General features: G+C 38.5%; 1 protein-coding gene across 1 annotated transcript in view; it reads right to left on the bottom strand.

Moving 5' to 3' along the window:
- LRP2 (LDL receptor related protein 2) overlaps positions 1-6,795 on the bottom strand; it is a 110,898-nt gene extending 104,103 nt beyond the window's left edge. The window contains exon 1 of the mRNA XM_071434966.1: positions 6,580-6,795. Coding sequence (XP_071291067.1) covers positions 6,580-6,673 — 94 coding nt within the window. The 5' untranslated portion in view covers positions 6,674-6,795. The remainder of the gene's footprint in view (positions 1-6,579) is intronic.
- Between the last annotated feature and the right edge of the window lie 19,815 nt (positions 6,796-26,610).

The following is a 26,610-nucleotide window of genomic DNA, read 5'->3' as shown; positions in this document are numbered from 1 at the left end:
TTACAAACCTTATGTAATTTTATATTACAAGTTATTACATGAAAAATGAAACCTGCCATGCAAAAAATAAGCCACTTTCCTTTACAGATAATAAACGCAGTAAACACATAAAATGAAAGTTATTTCTCTCAGAACACATATCCATAACAAATTCTTTAGCATCATACCAGTATGACTCTAGACCAAAAAAAAAGACACTTTAAACTGTGTCCCAAAGCTTCACAGGGCACTAGTCATTTTGCACAAATTTCAAAAATTGGAACAGTTACTCATTGCAAACTAAACATGTGGGATCATTGTCAGAAAAGCAGAACTGACATGTCAGTACAGAATAGACAGACCACATGCTACAAGCATCTAGTGTGCCTAGATAGACATTCTAATGCTGCTTACTACTGCCCATGACATTGGGAACTACATCTACTCCTTTGGATGCACTGACACATCACATTTCTCCCTTATTCAGCAGTGACTCTGTTTCAGTTAGCAGCTAATGGCTGGTCACTCCTTATCAAGGTTCCCAAAAAGGAAATTCCATATGGCAAAGCAGGCCTGAGTAAATGATGGATCATAGAATCATAGAGGGGTTTGGGCTCAAAGGGAACTTAAAGATCATCTAATTCCACACCTGCTGCCAGGATCACCTGAACTGAAACAACAACATTGACTGATGTGCTCACACAAAATGCACATCAATGAAAATGAACAATAAGAATTAAATAATCCTTTGGCTGTTTTGTTTCTAAGTGTAGCATATTTTTTTCTAGTTTTTGGTTTAAAAAATAATTTAAGAAATCCTTTTACACAAATAGCAATATTAATTATTGCTGTGTGTCATATTAAAAAGATAGTCCTTGAATTCATCAGAATAAGATAAATACAAGAAATATCATCTTCTCCTGAAACATTACTCTTCCTCTCAATCCCAATGGAAGCATTTTACCTATAATTTCCATAAGCATCCAAAATCTATAACTCTCAGATTTACTCACCCATTTTGACTTTTAAGGATGCTTGATTCTGCTGTGACTTCCCTTCATTAGTGGCTGCTAGGACACTATATTAAATAATTCTTATTTTAAATAATTTATAAATTATTATTAAGACATAATAATTAATAAATTAATATTTTAAATCATTCTTTAAATTACATTAGCTAACTACTCTAAGCAGCATTCCAGACACAGAGGTTAATAGTAGGGAAGAACTTCTCTAGCTGGTATAGCTGAATAAGCCCTACACTTGCAAGATGCTTGGAAACACAAAAGCATACATATATTGCACCCTATGTCCTTACAACAAAGGCATACACTGTCTCCCAGTTATCTCAGTGGTAACACACAACATACAAATCACATTGCTCAGAGGACTGCAGGCACTTGCCTACAGGTCTGCAAACTTTAACTTGGAATCCCCTCCTCATAGCAATCTTTCTGCCAGTCTTTCACAATGTCTGCTAGGAGAAGATTCCAACCATGCCTGTTATATTGCTTTCCAGAGAGTCAGTATCTCCACACAGCCTGTTTAAAGACAAGAATTTTCTTTTAGCAGAAGATAAAAACCATTACCTAGATTTTAAATACATCAGTAAATGTATCAGTTCCTGGGATATCTTGTGGACTACGCCTTTTTTTTTTTTTTTTAAGAGATGCCACAGAACACAACTAAAGCCCCAGCCTTCTTGGTCCAAAAAGCATGACCCAGCAATTCCCATTTAAGGGAGTCCCAATTCCCCATTCTCTGACTTGACTCAGCAGGATGTAGTATCATGACCTGGCTGTGCAGGAAAATAATTGGGCAGACACGCTGCTGCTGTAAACAGTGCCCTTTTGCTGAAGATCTGGCTTTTTGATTGTAAAACAAAGGCTGTGTTTTAACTTATTAATGTTAAAACTATAAAATAGAACAGGTCATGGAAACAGAACCATTTCAGTCAACTTTTATATGTTGTTTCATTAATCCAAAACAAAACTTCTAACAGCGCTCCTTTGATCTCTAATCCACTTTTAGCATTGCAAAACAAAGAAAACATTAAAACCCCTGAAACCAACAGTCAAAGCTTAAGGAATACACTAAAGGCTATCCACAGTTCTATGCTTACTCATAAAGCATATTTTTTTTCAACTGTTCTGTAAGTGTACTAAGTCAAGGGAGAAAAAAATTGTTAACAAGAATTAACACTATCATAATGAAATGGACTTCAAAATGCACCTCAAACAATGAACAGCTATTTAAAGAGATGTTTACTCTTCACTGAATCATATTTTCTGTCTTAGATCAGTACAACTTGGCAATTTCTTTGAAATTAAAGGAATCGCACCGCATTGACTCAGAAGAAACCTTGTTATTTTTTCATCTAGAAACAGCTCAAGGTATTTTTAAGAACATTATTATTATCAAATTATATAAATAGGAACTTAAGAGCTGTTTTTAAAATTACTAATCTGCCACATTCAGTGTAAGCTATTAAAAAGAAACTGACAAATTATTATTATCATCACTAATTAATCTAAGTGGAATAAAAACATCCACTTCTGTTTAAATAGAAGTCAACCTGTAGATTCTTAATTAGAAGGGACCTTTAATGTTTTTCAACAATGACAGCTTCTAGAAAGTGTAAGTTCCTTTGAAACACCCAAAGGATTATATGGTTCCAGTGTCTTTTAAGTAGAGTTCTGAAAGAGAAGATACAACTCCTGCTTAAAAAAGTGATAGAACAGTGACTCAAGTTATATATTTGTCTATCTGAAAAGTTATCACAACCACTCAGATCTAAAAATAACTATTGTAGAAGACTGAATGGATTCAATAACATAGATAAAATAAATTACATCTGCAATGTGCCTGCTTACTGCTCAACTAAAAAGAAGAGTATTCATATTTAGAAGAACCTCCAGGTTCAGTATTAAAGTATGAGAAGTTAAGAGTGCAAGAAGTGCATGGAGGGGGAAAGCTCCAAACAGTACAAGTGATTTCATGTCAACCCAGGAAGCCCAAAAGGAAAAGAATTAAAAGGCTGTAATGAAATTGCAGTCTACCTTTACCCCGAATGAATCTTTGCTATTTCCTGCAAAACACATGGCAAGTAAATCTGGATTAAAGTAGGATTTCATTGCTCAAATTTCCAATCAGCTCAATTTATGAAAGAAGGTTTTGGTTTGTCTTACAGGGAAATAGAAGCATCGCACACATCACACATTTATCTTACTTGAAATCTCCTTGGATTCTCTGTCTCTGTTTGTCTTCACTCCTGTAGCTTAATTATTTACTGTAATTCTAGCATTTGGCATAGAACCTAAATCTAACCAGGTGTCATCCAATTACTGCTTTCAATATTTAACTAAAATTCTGGGATTTGACCCATTCTTTGCTTTAGCTGATTACTTTGCAAATACCTGATATGCTTTACTGAACAGAATACAGAAAAAGAGTGAATTATTAAGAAAATTCAAGAGATGTACTAGAAGTGGGCTATTCATTAAAAAGAACAAAGAAAAAAACCCCAAAACCCCTGCTAGTGCACAGAAAAGGTCATTAAAATGTGAGAAGACGATAACGTGTTTCACTGACAGATACTTGCAAATTGCCAGGCCCCATGAAGTAAACCAGTTTAGAAGCCAGGTAGATGGACACGCACTGCAATTTGTGCTCTTCATTTTGTGTCAGTACATCTCCCAGAGAAACCAAGAAAATTGTCCTAGCGCAGCATTATCACCACTGAAATGTACAAAACCCAGTAAATTGTATATGTCAGGATTGCATCAGTACATTTCTATTTCTTGCCTTCCTTTTTCCCTTCCCATTACTTCCAAATCCGCAGTCCCCAGTCACAAGTCTCCAAACTCTAGGTCTTGGCAGGGGTGGGATCTTACAGACAGGCTTCTCTCATTTAAAAGTGTGCAGTGCTGTCCAAGGAGGTACGAACAGTGACTCTGACCTGTCGCCTGTAGCAATGTCACTGTACATCATCCTACAGACAAATGAAATAGTTTTGAGTGAAGACAATGTCTAAAAACCACTGGATTATTAATTTGGAGATTGAACTATTACAATGCCTTCTGGAAAATATGTTTCTCCATTACTCCCAGAAAGAACTGCTGTACCACTTCTCTACTTGGTCTTACCATACCTATTTCTTAATGGCCTGCCACACTTCATGCAAATGTTCATTGTGATTTCTGATGTATCTTATACCATACGCATTCATTCTCAGAATAGCCTTCATTCTCAGCCTAATAGAGACCTCATAATGGTAACAAATTTTAGTCATACTTGCCTGGGATGTATCAAGCTGATCATTTATCACTGCAGAGGTGCAGGATACAAACCAAATTTGGTGCACTAACATCCATCCATTGTCTCTAGTTTATGGCTGAGTGTGAAGCACTTTGATATTTCTCAAAACAAACACCAGTAATAGTCCTGTGATGCTCCTGCTTGACACTACCTTCACTTAAGTACTTTTTAGATTCCAGTTACACTTTTTTCTGGCAACAATTATTCCACAGACAACAAGACCTATTAAGGTTGGAGAAACAGGCCCTGTACTGCTGGCAATTACAAAACACAGCATTTTTATTCTGTTTATGAGCACTATGGTTACTCTCAGTAAAACCAGAATTAGGTAAATCGAGGAAGAGTATCATTTGAGCAAGTCCTTAGGTGAAAGGAATATTCTAGATGTTCTAGAAACATCCATCCTATATTGGGAACACTTAGATATTGCCAACAAAAATCTCAAAAAACATCAGTGAAGTGCCTTTGGAAATATTGAGGATGAGGCAACACAACAGATTTTCACCATATTCCTTCAAAGGCTTGGGATTGCTTTCATGGTTCTCCAAATTTTCTATTGGAAATAAGAGTCTGACATGATCTCAACAGTCAAGGAACTGTAACTTAAGGTTACCAAATATTTCATTATCATAATCACAGTGCAGACAGAATTGCTATCTAGGTATTTTGCTACTATCAGTCAGCCATTACTAAAATTATACTGTTTGTTTTCCACAGTTATTCTACTGTGGAAGCAGGGGGGAGGGGAAAATGGGAGAAAGAACACCATAAAAGTAAAAAAATTTTTGTACTTCTACTACTTATGGATACTAGTTCAAAGCCTCTCTCTGCTTGTTCTGTCATGTCTTTTATCAGGTACGTTCTGGACAATCAAGCAGCTGTAGAACAAAAAAAAATTTTTGATCTGTACTGCAGGTTCCATTTTATCCAATGTAAAATAAATGCATAGGATTAATTCTGCCCAGTGTGACCTCCTTGGCTGGAGTTTTTGCAGGTCTCCAGCACATTAGCTATCTCTTATTTCCCTGTTCATAAGTGGGAGCTGCTAGCAGCAGTTGCTGTATAATTACTTAGTTGATTCTGTCTAAGGAGCTTAAACTAAGAGTTGAGCAAAGAAAGCAGATTAACAATTTGAACACACACGTAACCCACAGAAGCAGCAGAACTGCAGGTCACTACGTGGGGCAGAGAAAATGCACTTTAGCCACTCTTGCTCCAACAAGACAGGCTTGATTTTCAATACAAGGCGATTAAACAGCGCGAAGAAGGGGAAGGCAGGAAGATGGGCTGCAGTCACAGCCGGAGGGAGCACTTGGGCACACGGCTACTCCATCCCTAGCAGCCAGATTAGCACCGGAGGAGCGGCACTCAGCCTGCTCTGCCAGTCACATGCTCCTCCATGTCGCCTAGCAACAGTAAAGCCCAGAGAAAAAGTTCTCCCTCTCTCAACTTCAAATCTGCGTCTGAGACCGACTGAGGGGAGCTTATTGTGCTCCAGACTAAGCATCTGTTTCTTTCTTATAGCCTTCTGTAAATGACCGCATATACCACACGTAGGCAAGCATGTCCATGCAGAACCCCCTTCCCCCCAGCCCAACCTGTCTACGTGCAAGGGCTGCAGCCTGTGCACTCCTCACCAAAAACAACTCCAGGTACAATTTTAGTGGTCACCGAACACGCTCTTGGAATGCAGGTGGACTCTGCTCTGCAAAACCACCCGTATTTCAGTAGCAAGAAAGGCACAAAGATCACAAGGAAAAAATGCAGAAAGTCTGAGGTGATTTTTTTCTTTTTCGGCCTTGTTCACAGCCAGTAATCAGCACTCACAGAAAAACCTGCCTGATTGAATTTCCACAAAATCATGAGTTTAGACTGTGGAGTTGCAAAGTCTGACAGGTCCCTCAAAATTTAGCCACATTTGTGCGTTGCTGTCTTACACAACTAGGAAAAATTTTTAAAAAGTTTGTACAAACCAGAAAAACAATCAAAGGAAGCATCCTAGGATAATTTAAAACCAAGATGAAGTGAAGCTAAAGAATCGGTGGTGTTTGCAGTGCTTTTAAGGCGCTACTTACTTTTCCACAACAGAAACCGACTCCATCAAGTGACTCCTGGAAAGAGCCAGCCGTCTCCCCTAGCTATTAGAAAGAACTCCTTGAATCAGCGCCCGTTAACCCTCTACTTTCAGACACTTTGGGCTTTTTCTAATAAAAGTCCCTGGAGTAGGGATATGCTCCTTGCCGTGCAATTCCCATTCCGGAGAGGCTGGAGCACAGTGCTTACCTTGGCAACTGCCCTGCATTATGCATGCAGTGAATAATATGAGCAGTTTGCAAGCAGCTGCTGCTCTTCCATCCATCCGATGGTGAGGTCCCATCTGGGCTGGGATGCTCCAGCTTCCTCAGAAGCTGGCTCCTGGACTCCGGGGTGCTGATCTGCACAGCAGCAGCACAAGGAGCTTGGTGTCTTTTTCTTATCCTGCTAGTTGCAGAAGAAAGGCGTGTTCGCCTGTTGAGACATCGCGTTTTCTATAAACTCCCACCCTCCAGACATTGCATAAAGCTCTTTATACCCGGCGGCCCCGGAACCAGCATGAGGGAATCAGGCACTGCTCCAGGCCCTGCAGCCACAGGCTGCCTCTGCCCCTCCTTCCACACTTCGCAGGATAGCCGAGATGCTTCCAAGACCCTGCACTTTGCTGACTTCGTATCAGAGTCCATTGGGGCTGTATTTAATGTGCTTACCTGTTTGGAGTAGTTCTGGGAATTGCAGGTGGCAAGTGAAGTATGTCACAGTTTTAGTGTCCCAAAGGCACACTCCAAATAAGAAAAAGTATTTTTGATAACTCTGAAAAAATCCAACATATACTCACCAATGCAGAGGTAAACCTTACAACTTAGTAGTCCTCACAGAAATACTATGAAAGGAAAATGTAGGGATGAAACTTACTTTTGCACTTTCTTAGCAGATAAAATCAGTTTGGTAAAGTGCTTTGGCTGTGAATTCTCAATATATCAGCTGGAGACATGCTCCTTTAGTTCTAACTCTACAACAGTGTGTGCAATACACAAAGAAATATCTCCTTGTGTTTTACTGCTGCCATTTCAGGAACCATATATCCACTAACAAGGGAAGAGCAGTATGTAGGATCACAGGGAAAAGATAAAGACTAACTTCAGGCTGGAATGCAGCCTTGGTAAAAAGGACAAACATTTTGGAGGCTTTGCTTGCAGGATCAGAAGCATCATATATAAAATGATAAATCTTTTTTTTTTAATATTAGTCAAAAATAGTCTTTCATGTAGGAAATTTAGTTATGTCAAGCTGTACTTTCACACATACACATGCATGTCAACAGTGACTACTGTGCATACATATCATGGGAGAAAGACAGGTCTATTTGTCTTCCAAGATGCTCTCTCAGATCAATTTTAATGACACCACCTTTATAAATACCACATATCTTTTGCATTACCATCATGCCATACTCATTATACTGCAATGGCTGTTTGCTGATGCTGCAAAAGAACTTAAGCAATACTTCAAACCTTAACTCTTCTTCTTTTTGCCATGGATTGCAAGTTCAATAAAGGGGTAGAGGTGCCTCTATTGTTCCTGCAGAAGTTGCACGGAACATGTTGCTGCTTATTAGCAGACTGTGATTTCTCTCCAGGTCCTGGAGGACGCTAATCCCTCTAAACCTTTCCGTAAAGGCTTTCTATCTATCAAGATAGTAAAGAGGGGGGGTGGGGAGAGAAGATGTGGAGCGTAGGCTTTTGCAAGGTTGTGATTTATGCAGGTTCAGGGCTGTTTGGTGTAGTGGTACGACACAGCACCGGGGTCAAGCCACAAGAAACACTGGGGGCAGATCAGAATATTCAATTAGCTTCCTGGCACCTCTGAATCACAAAGAGAGGATAAGATCTCTCCATCACAAGATCCAGAGCAGCCGGGGGAGGGGGAAACATGCCCTCTTCAAATCTCCCTCCTCCCTCCCACCCTCTCTCCTTTCACTGTAGGGGAATAGTGCCTGAAACATTCCTTTCTGCACGGAAGGTCTTTTCCTATTGTTGTTTTCTTTGTGTTTCAGTGTTGCCAACTTACTGGAATTCTTGTCGTGGTTTCACAGCAAGGCTCAGGCTGACCAAACGGAACCAGCTGCGTTTGTGTATGGGGCCGCTGCTGCTTTAATCTCCCAGCAAGGCCGATGGGGAGGGAACGAAGGGATCCTCGGAGGGGAGCAAGCAGATCTGCTCTCTACAGATGGGGGCTTGCAAAGCCATCACAGACTGACCGTACTTAATTAGAAGAGGAATTGTTTAAAGCAGTTCACACCCCAGCAACACGCAGAGAGGGCAAACAGTGCTTGGGAGCTGCACCCCAGGCTGGGAGCTATGTGTATTATTCTGTCACTGTATGCTTGAAGTGACCTGGATGCAAGCTTTGGGAGGGACCCACCTGTTTCACTCCCTCACAGTTGGCAGCCAGAAGTGCTCCAACCCCATTCACCATCACCATTTCTACATATCTGTATTTGCCATAGGTGAGAGGCTAGAAGGAGTCTCCAACAGGAATGGTGGCGATGCTGTTGACAATGAGCTGAGATGGTGGGTCTTTGCACTCACAAGACAGAATTTTCATTTAGAGACATATAAACTGCTAAGCCCAGATACTTTACTGCTGAATAATAATAACAAAGGGGCCAGCACAGGATAATGCTATCCTCTGCTTACTTCATCTTAAAATTTTCACCTCTCACTTTACCATGGCACCTCATCATCCAACTAAAGGGACCCTGTCCTGCTGGACACCATTAAATGGGATCTCTTAGAGACTAGAGACTTCAAGATCAGAATAAAAACTCCTCAAGGCTTTCCCAAAACTACACCCAAAATTGCTTATATGGGCACAACACATATCTTTCTCTCATCTTTCTGTTGACTGCTTCTGCTGGCAGCTCATGATTTCTTATTGAACTAGACCTAGAGATTTTTAGTTGATTATGCATGTTTAAGAAGATGCAGGGAGAAAACATAGGCAATGCTGCTGTTCATTGAACTTTACTTTTGATTCAAAATACAGTTTGGGATGTCTTTTCTTGCCTGGTTTTTAGTGTAAGCAAGCACTCAGAAAAGCAGTTCAAGGTGTAATTTAGAACTAACAACGACACTGCTTACTTATTAAGGATATCTGCTAAGCAAGGAAGTTAAAAATTAAAAGGCTTCATTTTCACAAGGTTCAGTCTAAATTAGTGTCCAAACTCATGCAGTTCTTCACAGATAGATAGAAACATCAGGGTTGATGTATGACTAGATAAAGATAGAAAGTTGATGGTTAAGGATGGTTAAGTAAATACATATATATATATATATATATATATATATATATATATATATATATATTCACTATAGGAAAATGTGGGTCAGATCTATAAATTTGTCTCTTCTGAACTTATTGGAGCTAGGACAGTTTAGAGAGGCTAAGGATCTGCCCAGTGCATTATCCAATAAGGCTGTAATTGCCATTGGCATTCAGTAATCTTGTGGTCAATCTGTCCTCAGATAAACCCAGGTGTTTCCACATAGAAAACATTTTAAGTTACAAGCTGTGTTTCCAATTTCACATTTAAAGTTTAATCATTAAATCCTATGCCTTTATCATGACAAGCTTTTTTTGCTATTTTTGGGCAATCATGCTAAAGCAAGGCTACATTTTAAACATACTAAAGCCGTGCTCATTTTTTGGAGAACACTGGTAATGACAAGTCATACAAATCTAAACTAAAATCTGTCTGTCTGCCTGGGTAATAATATAAGTACCCAACAGCAGCAATTAACTCTTCAGATTTCATCCATCTTTGCTATTCTACCATCTAAAGTGTCCCATTTCTTTAACTGAACCTTAGTTTTATAGCAAGCAACAAAAAAAAAATGTGTGTGTGTGTGTGTTTGAGTGTGTTAGAGGCTTCCTTTCTTAACAGGCTATTAATGGCAGGATGGGCTCTTCTGAGATACTATTTTTGAGACATTTCCTTCACCTAAGGCCCACTTCAGTTTGCATCAAAGACATCAGACTTCAGGGAGAGCAGATTAAGCTGTTTTCATGGGGATCCACAGTAGCAATGTGTATTTGGACTTCACCAGTTATTTTTTCCAAATACATGTGTTGTGAGCAGAAATTTCCTTAAAAGGTCATGTTTTAGGGAACATGCATCTTGTACAAAGGACGAGTATTAATTTCAACTCTACAACACATGAAAAAACCAAAACAGACAATAGCCCCAACTTCATCAAGTGTCTCATATAAGCCACATCACATTTCACAGTATCTAAAACAATGGAAATTATTTGCCAGGGAAGTATTTTCTTCCAAGGATTTAAAGACAAAAAAAAAAAGTCCACCTAATCTCAAACTAAGAGAAAGAGAGCCTTAGTTGATACAATACCCAAAACTCTAATGCATATTCGTAACTAAAGCACAGATTTCCAGAAGACTAGATCAAAATTGGGTCTCCAGACCACATAAATATGAGAAACATTAAGCTGAGGAGATGTGAATTGGTCCAGAACAGAAATCACAGAGTCAGAATTGCACAATGCAGCTGGCACTGTGGCCAAAAGTTTCCTCAAGGTCTTCTGGTTAGTGACATATTACAACTTCTCTTTCAACCTGGCATTATATTACTGCATTCTGGAACAAGAAGCAGGAACATGCCAACTTTTTTGGTAATTGCCACTGAACAAGTGAGACTAGTAGAAAGACAGTCAGTAAAGGAGCTTCCAAAACACCCCAGGTATATTTCATCTGCAGAAATGGGCCTGTGGGGGAGTTTAACAGTAACTATGTAGAGATGAGAGAGTTTTTTTTATTCACCTGGAAGGATGAAGAAAGTGGAGAAAGATTAAACAGATTGCAGTTATTCTTTCCAGTTGTCCTTTGGTCAGCACTGTCTGGTCCACCCTGGAAGTCCCTGTGCCCCATCCTGGAGACACAGTCACCAAGTAAGGACAAGTATGCTCTACTTCAGCTGCATCTCTAACTGCCAAAGATCTTGGTACTTGCCTTACTGCAAACAGATTTCTTTGGAAGTTTCTCTGTCTCTAAAGAACAAAGGTCCTCATTTTTGCTCCAGTCCACTGGCCCTTCAGTACCATTCTGCCCTGCAAGGAAGCAACAAATGGGATTTGTACTTGAAAAGGAATGGGAGGTAGAGAAGCATTTGTAAATGACTTATGATATAAAAACTTTATAGGGAATTCACAAGGAAAATAGGATAGGCTGGAATAACTCTGAATCTCCCTTACTCTTTTCATTGGTTTACTTTCCTCTTAATAACAGATATTAGGTCTGTTCAGGACAAACATCTTTGTAAGTGGTATGCACACTAAAAATAGTTAGGTATCATTCCTCCAACAGCTAGGATGAAATGCTTGAGAGATCACAAAAGCAGTCAGTCAAAAGACCCAAGAAATGATAAATAATAAGACTTCTGTAGTATTAATTAGAATTCCAGGCCAAACCCAGGGTAATAACAGTAAACAAATGAGAACATGGTGTAGCAGTACAGGGATTGCAGTTGACAGATTCTCACAGTTTGGATATGTATTTCAGAACACCACTGCTTACTTATTAAAAAAAGTTGAAAACATAGTCTAACTCTGAATTTTCTAAACAAGCCTCCACACTTACTGAAAAAGAGAACTAGATATCAATAGGCCTATTAAACACCATCTAAGAACAAAGTCACTGAGTGTATGGTGAAAGTATAGCTACCCCACAACACCCTGTGAATGAAAACCACTGATTTGTATACAGAGATATTTGTAATATAAATATATTTTTATGTTAAATTAAATGGAAAAACATGAAGAAAATCATAGCCCAAAATAAGGCACACTGTAGCAATTCTTAACTGATTGCTAAGGAACAATACCCAAAATATTTGGTTTGAAAATAGCACCTGATTCAGTCAACCTGCAAAACTACTTTGACAAGAAGAGACCAAACTCATGAATGCATGAGGTCAAAAGGATTACAATAATTAAAAAAACCTAACCTCTCTCCTCCTTGGGAGACTTGTTCACAGGAATGAGATATAGGACAGTTCAGTGAGCACAAACTTTGGTAAGCAGGGCAACTGGCTTTACTAGTCTACCCTTCCCCCTTATCCACTTTCCCTCAGAGCTGTAGCACAGCCACTGCCAGTCCCTTTTGTCCCCTCAGTCAGCAGATCCTTAGGGGAGCACTGGTGGCTGTGCCCACTTCACAGCACAGCCCCAAATGCACCACAGGGCAGCAGATAGCAGCAGGGACACCAGAGCCTCACTGCGCTGCACTGCTCTGCCAGAGTCTCAGCAGCTTGTACTGGGCAGGAGGAGCAGGGTACAAGCCTGGAGAAGCTACATCCACCTGAGCTACCATGAAGAGAGTACATAATGGTATTTTTAGTTACTTTACAGAATACAAAATTGTGAGGCAGAAGTTTGCCATCAAAAATAGCTGGATGGCGTGATTTGGATTTTGCAAGATAGCTAATTGAATTCCTCCTTCCTTTCAGCATAATTTTTTGCATTCAGAAGTCATTATTGTATAATCCAGTTTCAAAATTTAAGATTTTTCCTAATTAGGATTCGTCTAAAGACCTCGGCACAGTAAAGGCTACCTCCTGTTGCTTTATTTGAATACATGGTGATCAGCATTATGAAGGATGAGAACTCAAAAGCCACAGGGAAGTTACTTTTCTAGTAAGAAAAGGAACTTCAAGAAATTTCAGATATGCAACACTTGAGTTTCAAGTACAGCTGCATAGTAGCATAAGCTGAAGAGCATATTCAAGAAACTGAAACACATTCTTGACTCCTTTTGCCTAAGTTCTCACTGGAACAGTAGTTTGTGAGTTCTAAAAATATGTATGAGAAGCTGCTAAGCAATATACCCATTGTAATGACCAGTGTCTTAAAATGCTTTGGAGGGGTTGTTTATTGTTTAGGTTTTTTTTTTCTTTAAGATAAGTAATTGTGCTAAAGTGTCATTGTAAGCAAGAGCCAGAAGCTATTAAAAGGAAATAGGATGTTACATGCCACATCCCCTAGTACTAAAACTTCTCTGTTCCTTAAGAGCAACTTTAATACTTAGCCTTCTAGAAAAACTGAAGCTATGTCACTTTGTGTCAGACACTTTAAGAGATACTAATGAAAATGCCCTCAGTCCCCATAATCCTCTGTGGCTGATTAGGTACAGTAGAAGTTGTTTCATTAATTTGAAGACCATTAGCTTGAGCCTCATATTGACCTGAAAGTAATGTTTTATTCATATTGTAGTGTTGTAGTCGAAACTCCAGAAATAATTAAAAGGACAAGTCTCAAACCTTGGACCTTTGATTTATGAAGCTGGATACCCAGTTAATAATTGCATGATGAAAAAAGCGGAGTAGGAAGCCAGCAGTCCTGATATATTATTATTGCCATCTTCCTTTGAAAAACCAATGGGTAATCAAATACATATCAATAAGAATGTCTTCAAACACAAGCATTCCAATTATTTCCACAGGTCACAGTTAAAAACCTTCCTTCTAAATTTAAAAAAATAAAATAGACATTAAGTTAAATTCAGGCTCCATTAGACTTTGGAGGCAAAAGTCCAAAGGTCAATAGTTTCAGTTAAGATTCATCAGCAGTTAGTGAACAGCTACCCATAGCCATTATTCAAATGAAACACAAGATGCCTGGATCTACTACAGGAACAAAAGAGAGCATTTTTTAATAAAAGATTACAAAAACCTATGCCTGACTTTAGAAATTAGGTTTATTGTTTTCCTAGATATAAGTAGGAACTCACTGTAGTCAACAATCAGTTCTTCCAGTCAACCTTTCAAATAATCAGTCCCCTGAATTTTTATTAGCTGTTGTTTGAGTGGTGTTCAAGGTTTGATACCTTTTGAATGTAATGAAATGTTTCAGCCTGAAGTGCAAAGGCACATACATATGAATGGTAAAGTTTTTTAAAAAAAAGTTGTTAAAAATCTGTCATCATCCAACAGGCAGCCAGTGATATTAAGAAATACTGAAATAAAGACCAGCGAATAGAACGTCTGCTGATCCATCTTTACCTTTTCCAGTAGAAGTATTTCTCACTCTCTTTATATCCAGCAAAGAAATGTAGTGAAAATTCAAGACAAAGATTTATGCCATCTGTAATCAACACAGGCATCCCACACCATTCTTGCAGGATGATTTAGTCATATCTGTTCCTTTATGCACCTCATTGCCCAGAGTCACTGTGGATTCCATTTTTCCTGGGATTTGACAAGTCTTGTGAGTGTGGCAATACATTACCTTTAGATTAGCTTTTTAATATTTTAAATCAAGTGAGGTAAGTGAGCTTCAATGAAAGTTACAGAACATATGCAAAATATGTGAAACTCTTCTCATGTTTTACTGTCATTCAACTTTTCCATGTCATCAGACTACAACTGCTTCAAATATTGAAGCACTGACAACAGTCAGCAGAGATTCAGATAATATATCATGTTAGTGTCAGCACTCTTCCATTTCTGCACCAAAGTATTTTTAATAAAAGAGAATATTAAACCCAAATTTTGCTCTCAGAGCTACAGCACCAATAACCATTTACTGTTCTCTTAAAGGATATCATGGTCTTCCCATTATTTCTGTTGCTGTACTTGCACTTATTCCAGTATGGATCACATATTCTACATTGCTCTTTCCTTTTCCTTCATTCCCAATATATTTTGGTCTTCCTAATATTTCATTGCAGATTAAGTTACAAGACAGAGCAAAGAGGAATGCAAGCCAAAACCAATATAATCAATATATGCAGAAGTCCTTACTACTCCTCTTACAGCAAAAGAATTGCTTTGTATGTGAACTGATGTATTGATCAAGTTGCACTAGGAGATACAAGGTCAGATTCACACCTATGAAACTGCTGATTTGAACTAACTCACCAGTATAAGAAAAACCATACAAAATGAATATAGTTTAAGATCAGCAGAGCAAATCTTACTCCAGCACACAATCAGAATACCAGAAAGAGATGAAGTTACAACACCACAACCTCCATATTTTCCTACTTCACAGGGATCCCTGGAAACTATGTATGAGATAGAACATTTCATTGACTACTTACTATGCCTGTGATGCTTAAATCCCCATTAACCAGGATTAGGAAGGGACAAAAGGTACTTTAAAGACACCTGTCATTATCTCACACTCATCCTGAGTTAAACACAGTGAAAGACTAGGGATTGGTGGGTAGTTTTCCATTTTTGTTTGACCTTTAGGTTTTAACAGTATAAGGTTATATTAGAAGAAAGCTATGCAAAATATCATTCTCGCGGGGATCCAGCTAAGGGCTAGAATAAAAGAATAAAGAAATAAAAAATAAAAACATGTCAGAAATTACTGATTTCCACAGGGACACAATTGCACTCCATACCCTCAATCATATGCTGCAGGAGGTGCCCTTTTTTTCCCTCCGTAGCAAAAGGTAGCTTCTCATGGGTCACATTCCCAAAACAATGCTAAAGAATCTATCATCCCTGCTCATGTTTCATTATTTCTAAACATAGACGACATAAGGATATTTCAAATATTTTTTTTCATTAAAACCTACCATCTAGGAGGCTAATCATATAAGCAATTTGAATACACTAAATATTGGTTTAGTGGGTTTACCCTAGAAGATAATAAAATATCCCCTCTTAGTTTTGCCATTTTGATCTTGATGTCCATTTTGATCTTTATGTCTTCATTCTCCTATCTGCAAAACAATGCAGAGATCATAACTCCTGTCACTTGTTTTCTTAAACCAAAATAATAACCATTAGTGAGGAGGATCAGAGGTAAAGTTTTCCAGTGAACATAATTTAGTCTGAACATTTTCAGACTACTTAAGTTTGCAACTTAAGTCAGTTTAAACTAACAGTCAGTTTAAATAAGCCAAAACTAAATTCAACAACAAGAAACCTCTCAGATTTCAGGTTGCAGCTCTTTTAGTATTTGATTTACACAATTTTCCATAGAGGATAAATGATACAAAGGATTCAACAGAATCTTTTCTATCAAGTCAAATGCAACATCAAAAAAGAGTTCAGTTGCACACACACATTTGCCAAAATGAGCTCTGTTTTCTTTGAATTTGTATTTGTGCACATGTTAGAAGCAGACTCAAATTCTGCAGCTAGAGTCTGCTCTTTTTCTCAGCAAATTTCTTCAGGTGAAAAGTGGGAAATGGTTGGAAGGGAGCCTGGTTCTTTTAATCTTATCTAAGCAGTCCTGAAAGGAGTTGCAGCTGAAGATAAGGGGTGTGGAGTCACATGCCTCTCTCCCTTGGAGTTTGTATTGTGTTATGGGGAATGATCCCATTTCTGCAGTCCCAATTTGAAGCTACTGCAATTCCAGCGTCTTTACAGGAGATGTTCCTAATATGCACAAATATGAAGAGAACTAGGCATAGTCATAACATTTAATTGGGGCAGTAAAATTAGAACTACCATCTACTGCCACTGCAATGCCATGTTTAAGAAAAAAAAAAAAAGCCATGCTTTGCCTTTGAAGTGATCTTTACTTGGGCTGTCCCTGGCTAAAAGGGTTTAAGGGGAGGAGGTGAATTTTTTCCTCATCTCTGAGGTGACATTTAACAGACCTGGGAAACAGACATCAGCTGTGATGGTCTACTCAGGAAGGGCTATGCCACGAATGACTTCTAAAAGCAAATAAAATAGTAATGCATTCAGTATACTTAAAATCACATTCTTTGACAAAAGACTTCTTCCTTCTTGACTTTATCTTCTTCTTGATAATAACTGTTACCAACAGGGCTGAGATGGACCAAATACTTGACACAGCGAAGACTGTAGCAAAAAACACAATACTCAAAGAATGCTACTTCAAAATCCTTGTAAACTGCAAATTCCTCCTGCTTGTATTTGACAGAGTAACTCTGAACTATGCACAGCATGCTTCATAATACACAATGATTAGAACCAGAAGCAAGCATTTACATTTGAGGCAACATCACTTTTTTCCCCCTCAAATCATTTTAAAATCCTTCCACTAGAGCGGCATATATTTAGAGTGGGGTAAGAAGTTCAACTCCAGGATAGAGTTCTCAAGAGGTTCTCAAGCCAAGGAAGCAAAAAGATCTAAGATCCACTGTTTTGCACCACAGCACAAGTAACAGGCAGGTTGTTTGTGTGAGTGGTTGCTGCTTTGTCTAGGTCAGGCCCCATGAGCACGCAGGAAAAAAAAGTACTGCTGTTTGCTAACCTTACTGCATCATCCATCATCTCCCAGTTCCCAGTTACAGCTTAGAACCATCATCCCAGGAATCAGCAGCCTCTACAGGCATGTGGTAGTTGTCATTGCATAACTCATGGAAGCGAGTTTTGAACCACACTTTGAGCACTTCTGTCCCACAGTGCTCCCAGCATCTCTAATGTCTACAAACCACTGTGAAATAATTAAAGATGCTCCGCAAAAAAAAGTCACTAATCTGTAAATTAAACTGAGTTCCCATATGCACATAAAAAACTGCCTAGAACAGAAAAAATGTAATGAAGATGCTTCAGGATCCTGCTCACAGGCACGAGGCCTTTCAATGTTCTCATATGCAGCTAGCATGTATTTGAAGTTCTCAGCTCAACATATCATCTCAAGAATTTAAGAAATACAAAACTAAGAAGTTGCTTAACTTTAACCAGAAGGAACATTCCTTCCCAGTTATGATATCTTCATCAGCCCTACCACCTCATTCTTGAAAACTTTTATCAGGCAAAGAAGATTTCCTGAAAATGTGAGCAATGAATGCAGTTAATTAAAAGAAGTAGAGAAGGAGCAGACTGTTAGGCTACCTTTGGATCCAGAAAAAGACAGAAAAGATGAAGCTTGTTATCTGCTCACTTTAGATAGCTTCTTAAATGATTTTCATTTAACTAGAATTATATTTTTACACACTCCTTTTAATTTGGTTACTCTTTTCTGAAGGTCTTCATACTCTGAGATGATCCAAAACAGAACTCATTTTAACCACTAAAACATTACAGAATATTAACAGTCACAAATAGAGTGCAGCAAAACTAATTTACTATTTGATGCTCTGTAAGTAATGTTTTTATTTCCCTGTCCATCAGGTGAAGATACAGTTAACATAAGGAAATGCAATATAGCCTTAGACATTTATTGTGTATGCAGTATCCAAAGCTCAGTAAAAAACACCTTAGTGAAGAGAGTGTAGAAATCTATTGTTCAAAAATCCACTTTATTTTCCACAGTACAGAAAACCCGAAGATTTTAAGAGGTTTTCAGAAAAGAAGGCTGAAGATCTGTCACATTATAATAACAATAAAAAGGTCTAAGTTCTTATAAAAAGGAAAAGTACATGCAAAGGGCAACAAATACTAAGCAGCCTAGGTTACCTAACACACTCTCTCTGCCATTGCAATAGGTGACACTTTCATACAAGAGATCTTTTCCCTGTCTCCCTTCATCTCTACTTCAAGGACCCCTCCGGCAGCCCATGCCACATTACAGACCAGGTAGGAGGATAAATCAGCTATTCCCCTCCTGATATTTCTAATCCATAGATAGTACACAATGCCCAAGTAGACCATTCAAAAGACAACTATAAAAATACCCACCATGTTTTAGTCTCTTTTTGAACCAAAGTGGCTACAGTGATAGCACAGTGACTCCTACATTACATAAATTTCCTGAAGTTTAAAAAAAAGCTGTTAGCTGTAGCACTGATATTAATAGCCTTGCTCTATCAGCCACCTCGTGCAGCCAGAAACCACTCAACCTTCAAACGTGAATCAAGGCTGACACCCCGTGGACGTATCTTGTAACTGATTTGTTTGGGTTTTTTCAACCTGACTTTTTAAAAACTGAAATTGCATATTGAAATTTTACTCCAGACCTCCAGGACCCTTCTGAAAAACATTTGAAAAGATTCAGTTGTTCAAAAATATCAAAAATATTTGACAAAAATAAATCATCTGAAAACTCGCATTATGTATAAAATTACCTGTTTTCTGAAGAGTCTCTAAGAAGTCAGATGTTTTGTAGCACTACACATAAGCATTTAGCAAGTTAAGAATCCTGCAAGCTTAAAAAATTTAGAGAATCTAGTCCCACCTCTATAATTGTTACAGTTAATATATGATAATACCAAAACTAGAGTAGAAGGATGTTCTAACATTAAAGCTTTGTGTAAACTACTTCAGAAATGGACATCTATTTTCTGTATTTCCACATAATCCTTTTTACAATCATTCCAAAGAGTAAGCATGGTATTAGATTCGAGTATTAGTGATTATTTAGAAACTACAGTATAAATAAACACTTCTAGACATTGAATTTCAACCTAACACCAAGAGAAGTAATTTTTTGTGGAAGTAGAATACACAACACATGTAAAATGACCAATTATACATCAAAAAATAAGTTCACTTTCTATGTCTCTTGGTTCATTTATTTCAGAAGCACCGATGCTATCACAGACAAGTCGAATTTGATTGGGGGAGTACCACTAAATCTAACAGAGAAATAGGCAAGCTATGCACATGTTTGCAAAATACTGCAAAACAGAGTTTACATTATTCTCCCTCAAAGACATCAGCTATTACGATTTTGTCCTTGCACGGTTCCTAAACCATGTCTTCACTACAAAAACATGTTATGGTGCACTGAAGGTGTCACACAGCTCTTGTGAATACTTAAGCATTAAAAAACCCAGCCTCCTCCTCTCAGCTTCACGCTGCAGACTATACTCCCTCACTCCTGCACAGTATTTTATGGCTATCTCAGATGCTTAAGCAACCTTCTAAGTCATCCGCAATAGGAACCAGGTCTGTCCTTCAGAAAGCCACTAGCCATTTATTGTCTCCACTCCTGGAAAAACATTCCTCTCAGCTTAATTGGACTTCAGCCTTCCGAGTTCAGGAGGCCTGTACAGCAGCTGCCGCTCAGAGGCAAGCCGGTGGCACTGGGGAGAGGAAGGAGTTCCCTGGCTGGACGCAGAGACGCCGCAGCACTTTCAGCCCTCCGTACAGCTCAGCAGCAGCTGGCAATCAATCAAACGCTGCCTCTGAACAGCCGCAGCCACCGAGGCACGGCCGGCACAGCCCGCGCGTCCCGGCAGCGCGGCCGGTCCCCACCGCGGGGCCGCCTACGCGCCTCGCTCGGCAGCTCCACCGCAATTCAGCTCCCACCGAGCGTCACTTTAGCACCCACGTATCTTAAAGCGCCTTCTTAACCACCTTCTGCTAAAAAGCATAATTCAGCAGGCTTGGTGCTACACGTATTTAAGTATAAAGATGATTAAACACTGCCTACTGCCATCAGTTATACCTGTGCAATTACATTCAGTAATAATTGCATTTCTTTAAGCTCTCAGCTCACCAAACCATACTGCAGACTGCTTCAGCTAATGCGTACACAGAAAAACCGACTGTGCTACAGGTGCACCAAAAGGAAAGAGCTATTTGAACACCACAAAAATTAATAGATAAGATTTCACCCTAACACAACTCCACAAAAATGCGTTTACATTCTACAAGTTTTCGTTTAGAAATCATACAATAGTTTGAATTGGAAGGGACCTTTAAAAGTCCCCTAGTCCAACCCCCCTGCAGTGCAAAGGAATACCTTCAACCAGATCAGGTGTTCAGAACTCCATCCAACCTCCTTTGAATGTCCCCAGGCATGATACCTCTACCACCTCTCTGAACAATCTGGCCCAGTGTTTTATCATACTCATTGCAAAGAACATCTTCCTTATAGCTAATCTAACCTCTTTTAGTCTAATACCATTACCCCTTGTCCCATTCCAACAAGCCCTGCTAAAAAGTCTATGCCCATTTTCCTCATAGGCCCTCTCAAGTACTGGAAGGCCACCATGAAGTCTCCCTTGAGCCTGCTGTTCTCCAGACTGAACAACCTCAACTCTCTCAGCCTTTAAACATATACTTACACATACCTTTTTTAAAGCTCTGAATGAGGTAGAGGTTTACTAGTTTATGAGTGTGAAGACCTACCTCTGTCTCCACTAGCACAGCATTTCACCACAAGCAAATGCTGCTAAATAGGGCTGATATTTCACTGAGGGCTCTCTGAGGGGTTTGAGAAGAGCTATAGATACCCACTGACATGGAGATGCCTACCAGCATTCATGATGACCTGTAAATAATGGCACCAATTCTGTCAGGAACAGCAGAACAGCTGCATCCCCAGGGCAGGGAGAATTGGGAGTTCCAAATGGGACAGCAGAGCTGGGCTTCTAATCCCACTGCCCACAGCAAGGGACATGGGCTGGGAGCAGCCCCTAGCCCAGGGTATCGGGCACCAATATAGGACAGGACAGTATGGAACACCAGCATACCCAGACAAGGCTGTGGCAGAGCCAGTGACCCACCTGCCCTCACACCACTATGGGCAAGGTGGATGGCCTCAGGCTGAGCTGAAATGGTGCCAGGGGTGGGGGTGTCAGCTGAGGCTGGTCAGGATCACTAAAGGCTCTGAGAGCTAGTTTACAAGCACAATTACTGCTCTGAGCTCAGAGGCTAATGTGTATTACAAGCAGTTTAAAAATAGGTCAAAAGAACTAATTCTAACATTTATGCAAGTTTAGAGTTATATTGACAGTGGTTGTAAGATAAATGCATGTCTCTTTACAACACTATAAATAATCACCTCTCTGAAAGAGAAAATCTGTTCCCAGCATGAAAAGGATCACAACTTTAGAACTGTATAGAACATGACTTTTTCTACCAAAACTCTGTCATTTGCTAATATGGTGTACCACATACAGCAACATGCTTTAACTACCTGATTATGTTTTCAGCAGAGTTATTCCACTTAAAATTATTGGAAAATATCTTCTCAAAATGTGCTAGGTGAGATTAATGCATCTGCTATTTATTGCACCTTCCTTAAAAACATGAGTTTCTACTCCTTAAAAATGAAATTACTGTATTTTAAAAAGAGTTTTGCATTGCTAATTACAGTTATCAACATGAAAATCAGGCAGGTGGAAGAAGATAATTATGAAATTGTACTGTACAATAAGAAGTAACTGGCACGTAACAGCAAATTCAAAATAATTTTTGAATTTTTGAATACTTGTCAAATACATTTTCATTGGCACCAATGTAGCAAATCAAATTAAATCTTTAAGAAATAATGATTTTAAAAGTATTCTTGATCTAGTTAAATGTTCATGTTTGTACCATCAAATGTTAAGTCAAATATTTTGTATGTTAAAACTGTAGCTGTACTATTTTATTAGCATGCTTTCATTCTCTTGTTAGGCTCAATGCTTCAAATATGTTTGAAAATAACTTGCTTATGTATAGATATGCTTACATACTTAGGCTGTAAGATGGAAAATATCTCTTGGTGAGGGAAACTGAAAATGAAAGGAGAATTATTAAAATAAAGGCAGAAATAAATAAATACCTTAAAAACAGAACAAAAGTTTTGATATTGATTGATACTGCATGCAGGCAATGAGTATTTAATTACCACTAAAATACTCAAAGTGACTTTTTGCCTATATTGTCTCTAGATAAAAAAGAAAAATACTGAAGACAGCCTCCTCCCTTTTATGCCTTGTTAGAGTCTTTTTCTTGCCACACCTCCTGAAAAAACATTGCAGAAAAGCAGTACTTAAAAAGAGGAAAATGGAGAGCCACATTCATACCAGCTGCAAAAGAAAAAGACATGTTGACTACTCCAGTCTCAATCGCTAAAATCTGTTGGGAACTATACAAAAAGTAAGTCTCTGCCATCAAAGCCTTTGCCTACAGCATTTTCTGTGTCAGTGGGGTCAGAGGAAAACAGCTGATTTGCTTTGACAAACCATTTGCATTTGCAGAATGTAAGTCCATATTTAAAAAAATTTAAACTGTAGCCTCAAGAATTGACAAACAGAAGTCAATTTGTCAAGACTTAACCATGATTAACTGACTGCTCAGTTGAATCCTGGGCTGTCAAATTCACTAGAACACATTTCACTAGTAGTCAAAAGGTGAAATACAGGTTTTTATCTTTCTTGACATATAATCCTATGTAAAGTTCTAATCTTTAAAAATTTTCTTGTTCAATTACTTCAAGTATTTGAACTTTCAAACTATTTTTCCCAAAATTTGCCTATGTGATACAACTTACAGGACTGTGAATTCCTTATAACATTCTTCTTTAGTAACAGGATACAAAATGTTGTAAATTATGTGCTTTCATTATTTTACAAGTTCAAGTCAGGTAGGTTTTTGTTTCTTCTGGACACTTTGGTCATGTACTAACATGTATAATATAATGAAATAAATACACTTGAAATACCATTACACCATGATGCAGTCAGGTTAAATGGTCAAGGCTTTCTTGAGGCCATGAAACACCAGAAGAAGTTTGTGTGAAGTGTGTGTATTTTTAACAGTTGACAGCAGACTTGATATGTGAATTATTCACACTGAAGTAGCAAAAAAGTGCAAACATATTTCAGGTACATCATGTCAAACTCTTTGGGACAAAAAAATTACCATCAGAGCAGAGGAAAATCAAAGGCATGGTTTGTCTGCTTCATGCTACTCCCACAAACTGGCCTCCCTGGTGGTTCAGTATTCCTTTAGCATGTGGAAATATTCAGATGGTATTTTGCCAGCTAAGCTGGCTCATGATTACTCCATATCCAGTGATGTTGCAGGCTTGTAGGGACAGCTGAAGGGCTAGTCAGGACTTTATCACATTCTTGTGACATGATATCATGCTAGAAGACATTAGTTACTCTATCTTAAGAGAAATTACTCAAGGCTTCTCAATAATGTATTGAATTTTCTTAAACAGTGGATGAAGGAGTCACAATTGAGCCAGACCAGGCTCAAGAGCCTGTGTAAAGGAGGTACCCACAGACAGATGGGAGGGGCAGACAAAGAAGAGAGCCCTGGGGAAGAAGTTTTGAACTGTCAGGCTTGCTGCTTCTTCTGCCCATTAGGAAGCAATAGTGAGGGCTGCTGCTGACACAGGAGGTCATGCTACACCACAGCAAGTGGCATCTGAGCCCCAATTCCTCATCCAGTGTCCCTTCAAAGTGCCCTTGCAACCTCATGCAGCTCTAAAGCTGTCATCACCTATGCAATGGTAATGCCACCAACAAAGGGCTATAAATATCACCTTTTTTTTTTCCTTTCCTAAAAGTGCTTAAACACTCTCACTTGCAAAAAGATCTTGCAGATCTTTCTTCATTATGCCTTTCCTCATGGTTCTAAAATGATAAGGAATTCCTTTTGATTGAGTATAACCTACTTAGATGTGATTTTAATTAGCTCTCATATACCCCTCTATTCTTTGAAAAAAAGTGTTAGACCTCATTTCAAAGATTTGAAATACTGGGATCAGACAGCTGAGAACTCTTGGATTTCAAACAGTGATGGAAAAAATTCAGAGATCTGAATATGCAGCTATATCTGTGATCTCAGCTTCACTTGGTGCAACCATAACATAGCCTTATATTCATGTCAGTCTTTGACTCCTGCAAAGAGCACCAGTCTTAATGTAGGAAGCATATATGAGGTAAGATAGCTGGGCCCAACTTAGTCAACTAAGTACAGAAGTCTGTAGTGTCACCTCCCAGAGATGTAAAAGATAACTTAAAAATATGTCAATATGAGTGGAATGGAAATGCAATTAATTGTGTGCAGAAGCATCCAATGTCTTGATTCCTCAAGAAAAAATACAACACTTTTTTACTCCTTTACAAAAAAAAATTAAAATTCAGCAATAAATTTATAACACTTAAATGACAGCATGAATGTTCCTTAGCATAGGTTTTAAGGCATTTATTTTATTTTAAAAATACGTACAGAATAATGGCATTAAAATATTAAATAAGAACTAAGTAACGTTTGTTGTACATAAGGCAAGAAATCTTGCTGTTAATTTTTAGTTTTAAGAGTTATTTCAGATGTATCAGGGCATACATATTTTACATTGGTATCATTCAGGTTTTGATAAGCTGTCACCATAAGAATAGTGTAGGTATTGAGAACTTCCAAGTTCAGCAGACTGGAAGTCTAGAAGTGTACTTTGTTATGTCACATAGCTGGAATTTTGGACAGAATAATACCATGCAAACAGGTATAAAAATGTGGAGGCCTCACTAAGCTTTTAAACTAGCACCTGGCCAAGATAAAAAGATAAAAACTTGTCCCGAAGGTAAACATTATTCACCAATAAAAGGAAATAGCCTGAAGCCAGGAACTTGCCACTAAACATACAAGCAGAATAGTTATTTAATTAAGAAAATATTTGCCAGCTATGTTTTGAGGTAGGAATTAGCAGTGAAAATGAAAGAAGTTCAATTTTTTGCTTATGGGAAGCATATAATCCCAACTGTAAATAACATGCTTTTTCTTGCTAAAATTAGAATTTTTTTCTCATTAAGATTTAGGGGCTAGGGGAGATTTATTATACCTATTTCAGTTAAACACCATATAATTTGTGTTCCTAAATGGGAAGATATTGCCTTTTCGTTCCTTGCCTTAATCAAAATCTGATTATGACAGTCTAAGCACAGAAAAATCAAAGTGGCTGGAGAGAAATAAACATAAATTCTTTCCAGCCCTGAAAGAAGATTCTTTCTTACCTGTAATTGTGGAACAAATAGCTGTAGCTGAGTTAGTTTCAGCTTAGGTAAGGATAAGCAGCCATACAATATGTAGAGTTGCATTCAGCCATCCTAGTTCACCAGTTTTGGACTAACTACTGGCAAATAGAGAAAACAGAAGATGGGGTTAGAACCATGGCAAATGGCTTCAGCATCCAGCTGCATTGTCCTGCCAGCGTCTCTCATGTACCTAAACTGGAGCCAAAGCTGCACTCTTTCTCCACAATCTCCTCAGCTGCCTTGGCTGTGCCTGTGATAAGTGGGCTGAGTTGGCTGGACACTGAAGATGGAAAGGAGGACAGCAGTTAGCACTGGGTCCTCTTTGTGTGCCTGTTGATGGAAAATGATGAGTCCACAGTAAAAGAAAAAAAGGTATTTCTGTGAAAAAAGCTACTTGTTTAATATGTTAATTTGGAATGCAAAGTTTTCTGAGGATCTTTGAAGAATTAGGTGACAAGCTACAATCACTGGTAAAAGAGATAGCCTTCAGGATCCTTAGCCACTCAGCTTAGATTTTGAAGGCATCATACTATGTGTCAGTCATTGTTCCCTATTAGAGTCTTTAAAAGGAGATATGGGACAAAGACAAATCTCCAGAAACTGCCACTGGCTTTCAGATTGGCCTGCCTTATT

This window comes from Agelaius tricolor, unplaced genomic scaffold (assembly GCF_023055355.1).
Source record: "Agelaius tricolor isolate 1412-34295 unplaced genomic scaffold, bAgeTri1.0.p SCAF_10, whole genome shotgun sequence".
Lineage (NCBI taxonomy): Eukaryota > Metazoa > Chordata > Aves > Passeriformes > Icteridae > Agelaius > Agelaius tricolor.
This window is presented reverse-complemented; position numbering and strand designations above follow the sequence as displayed.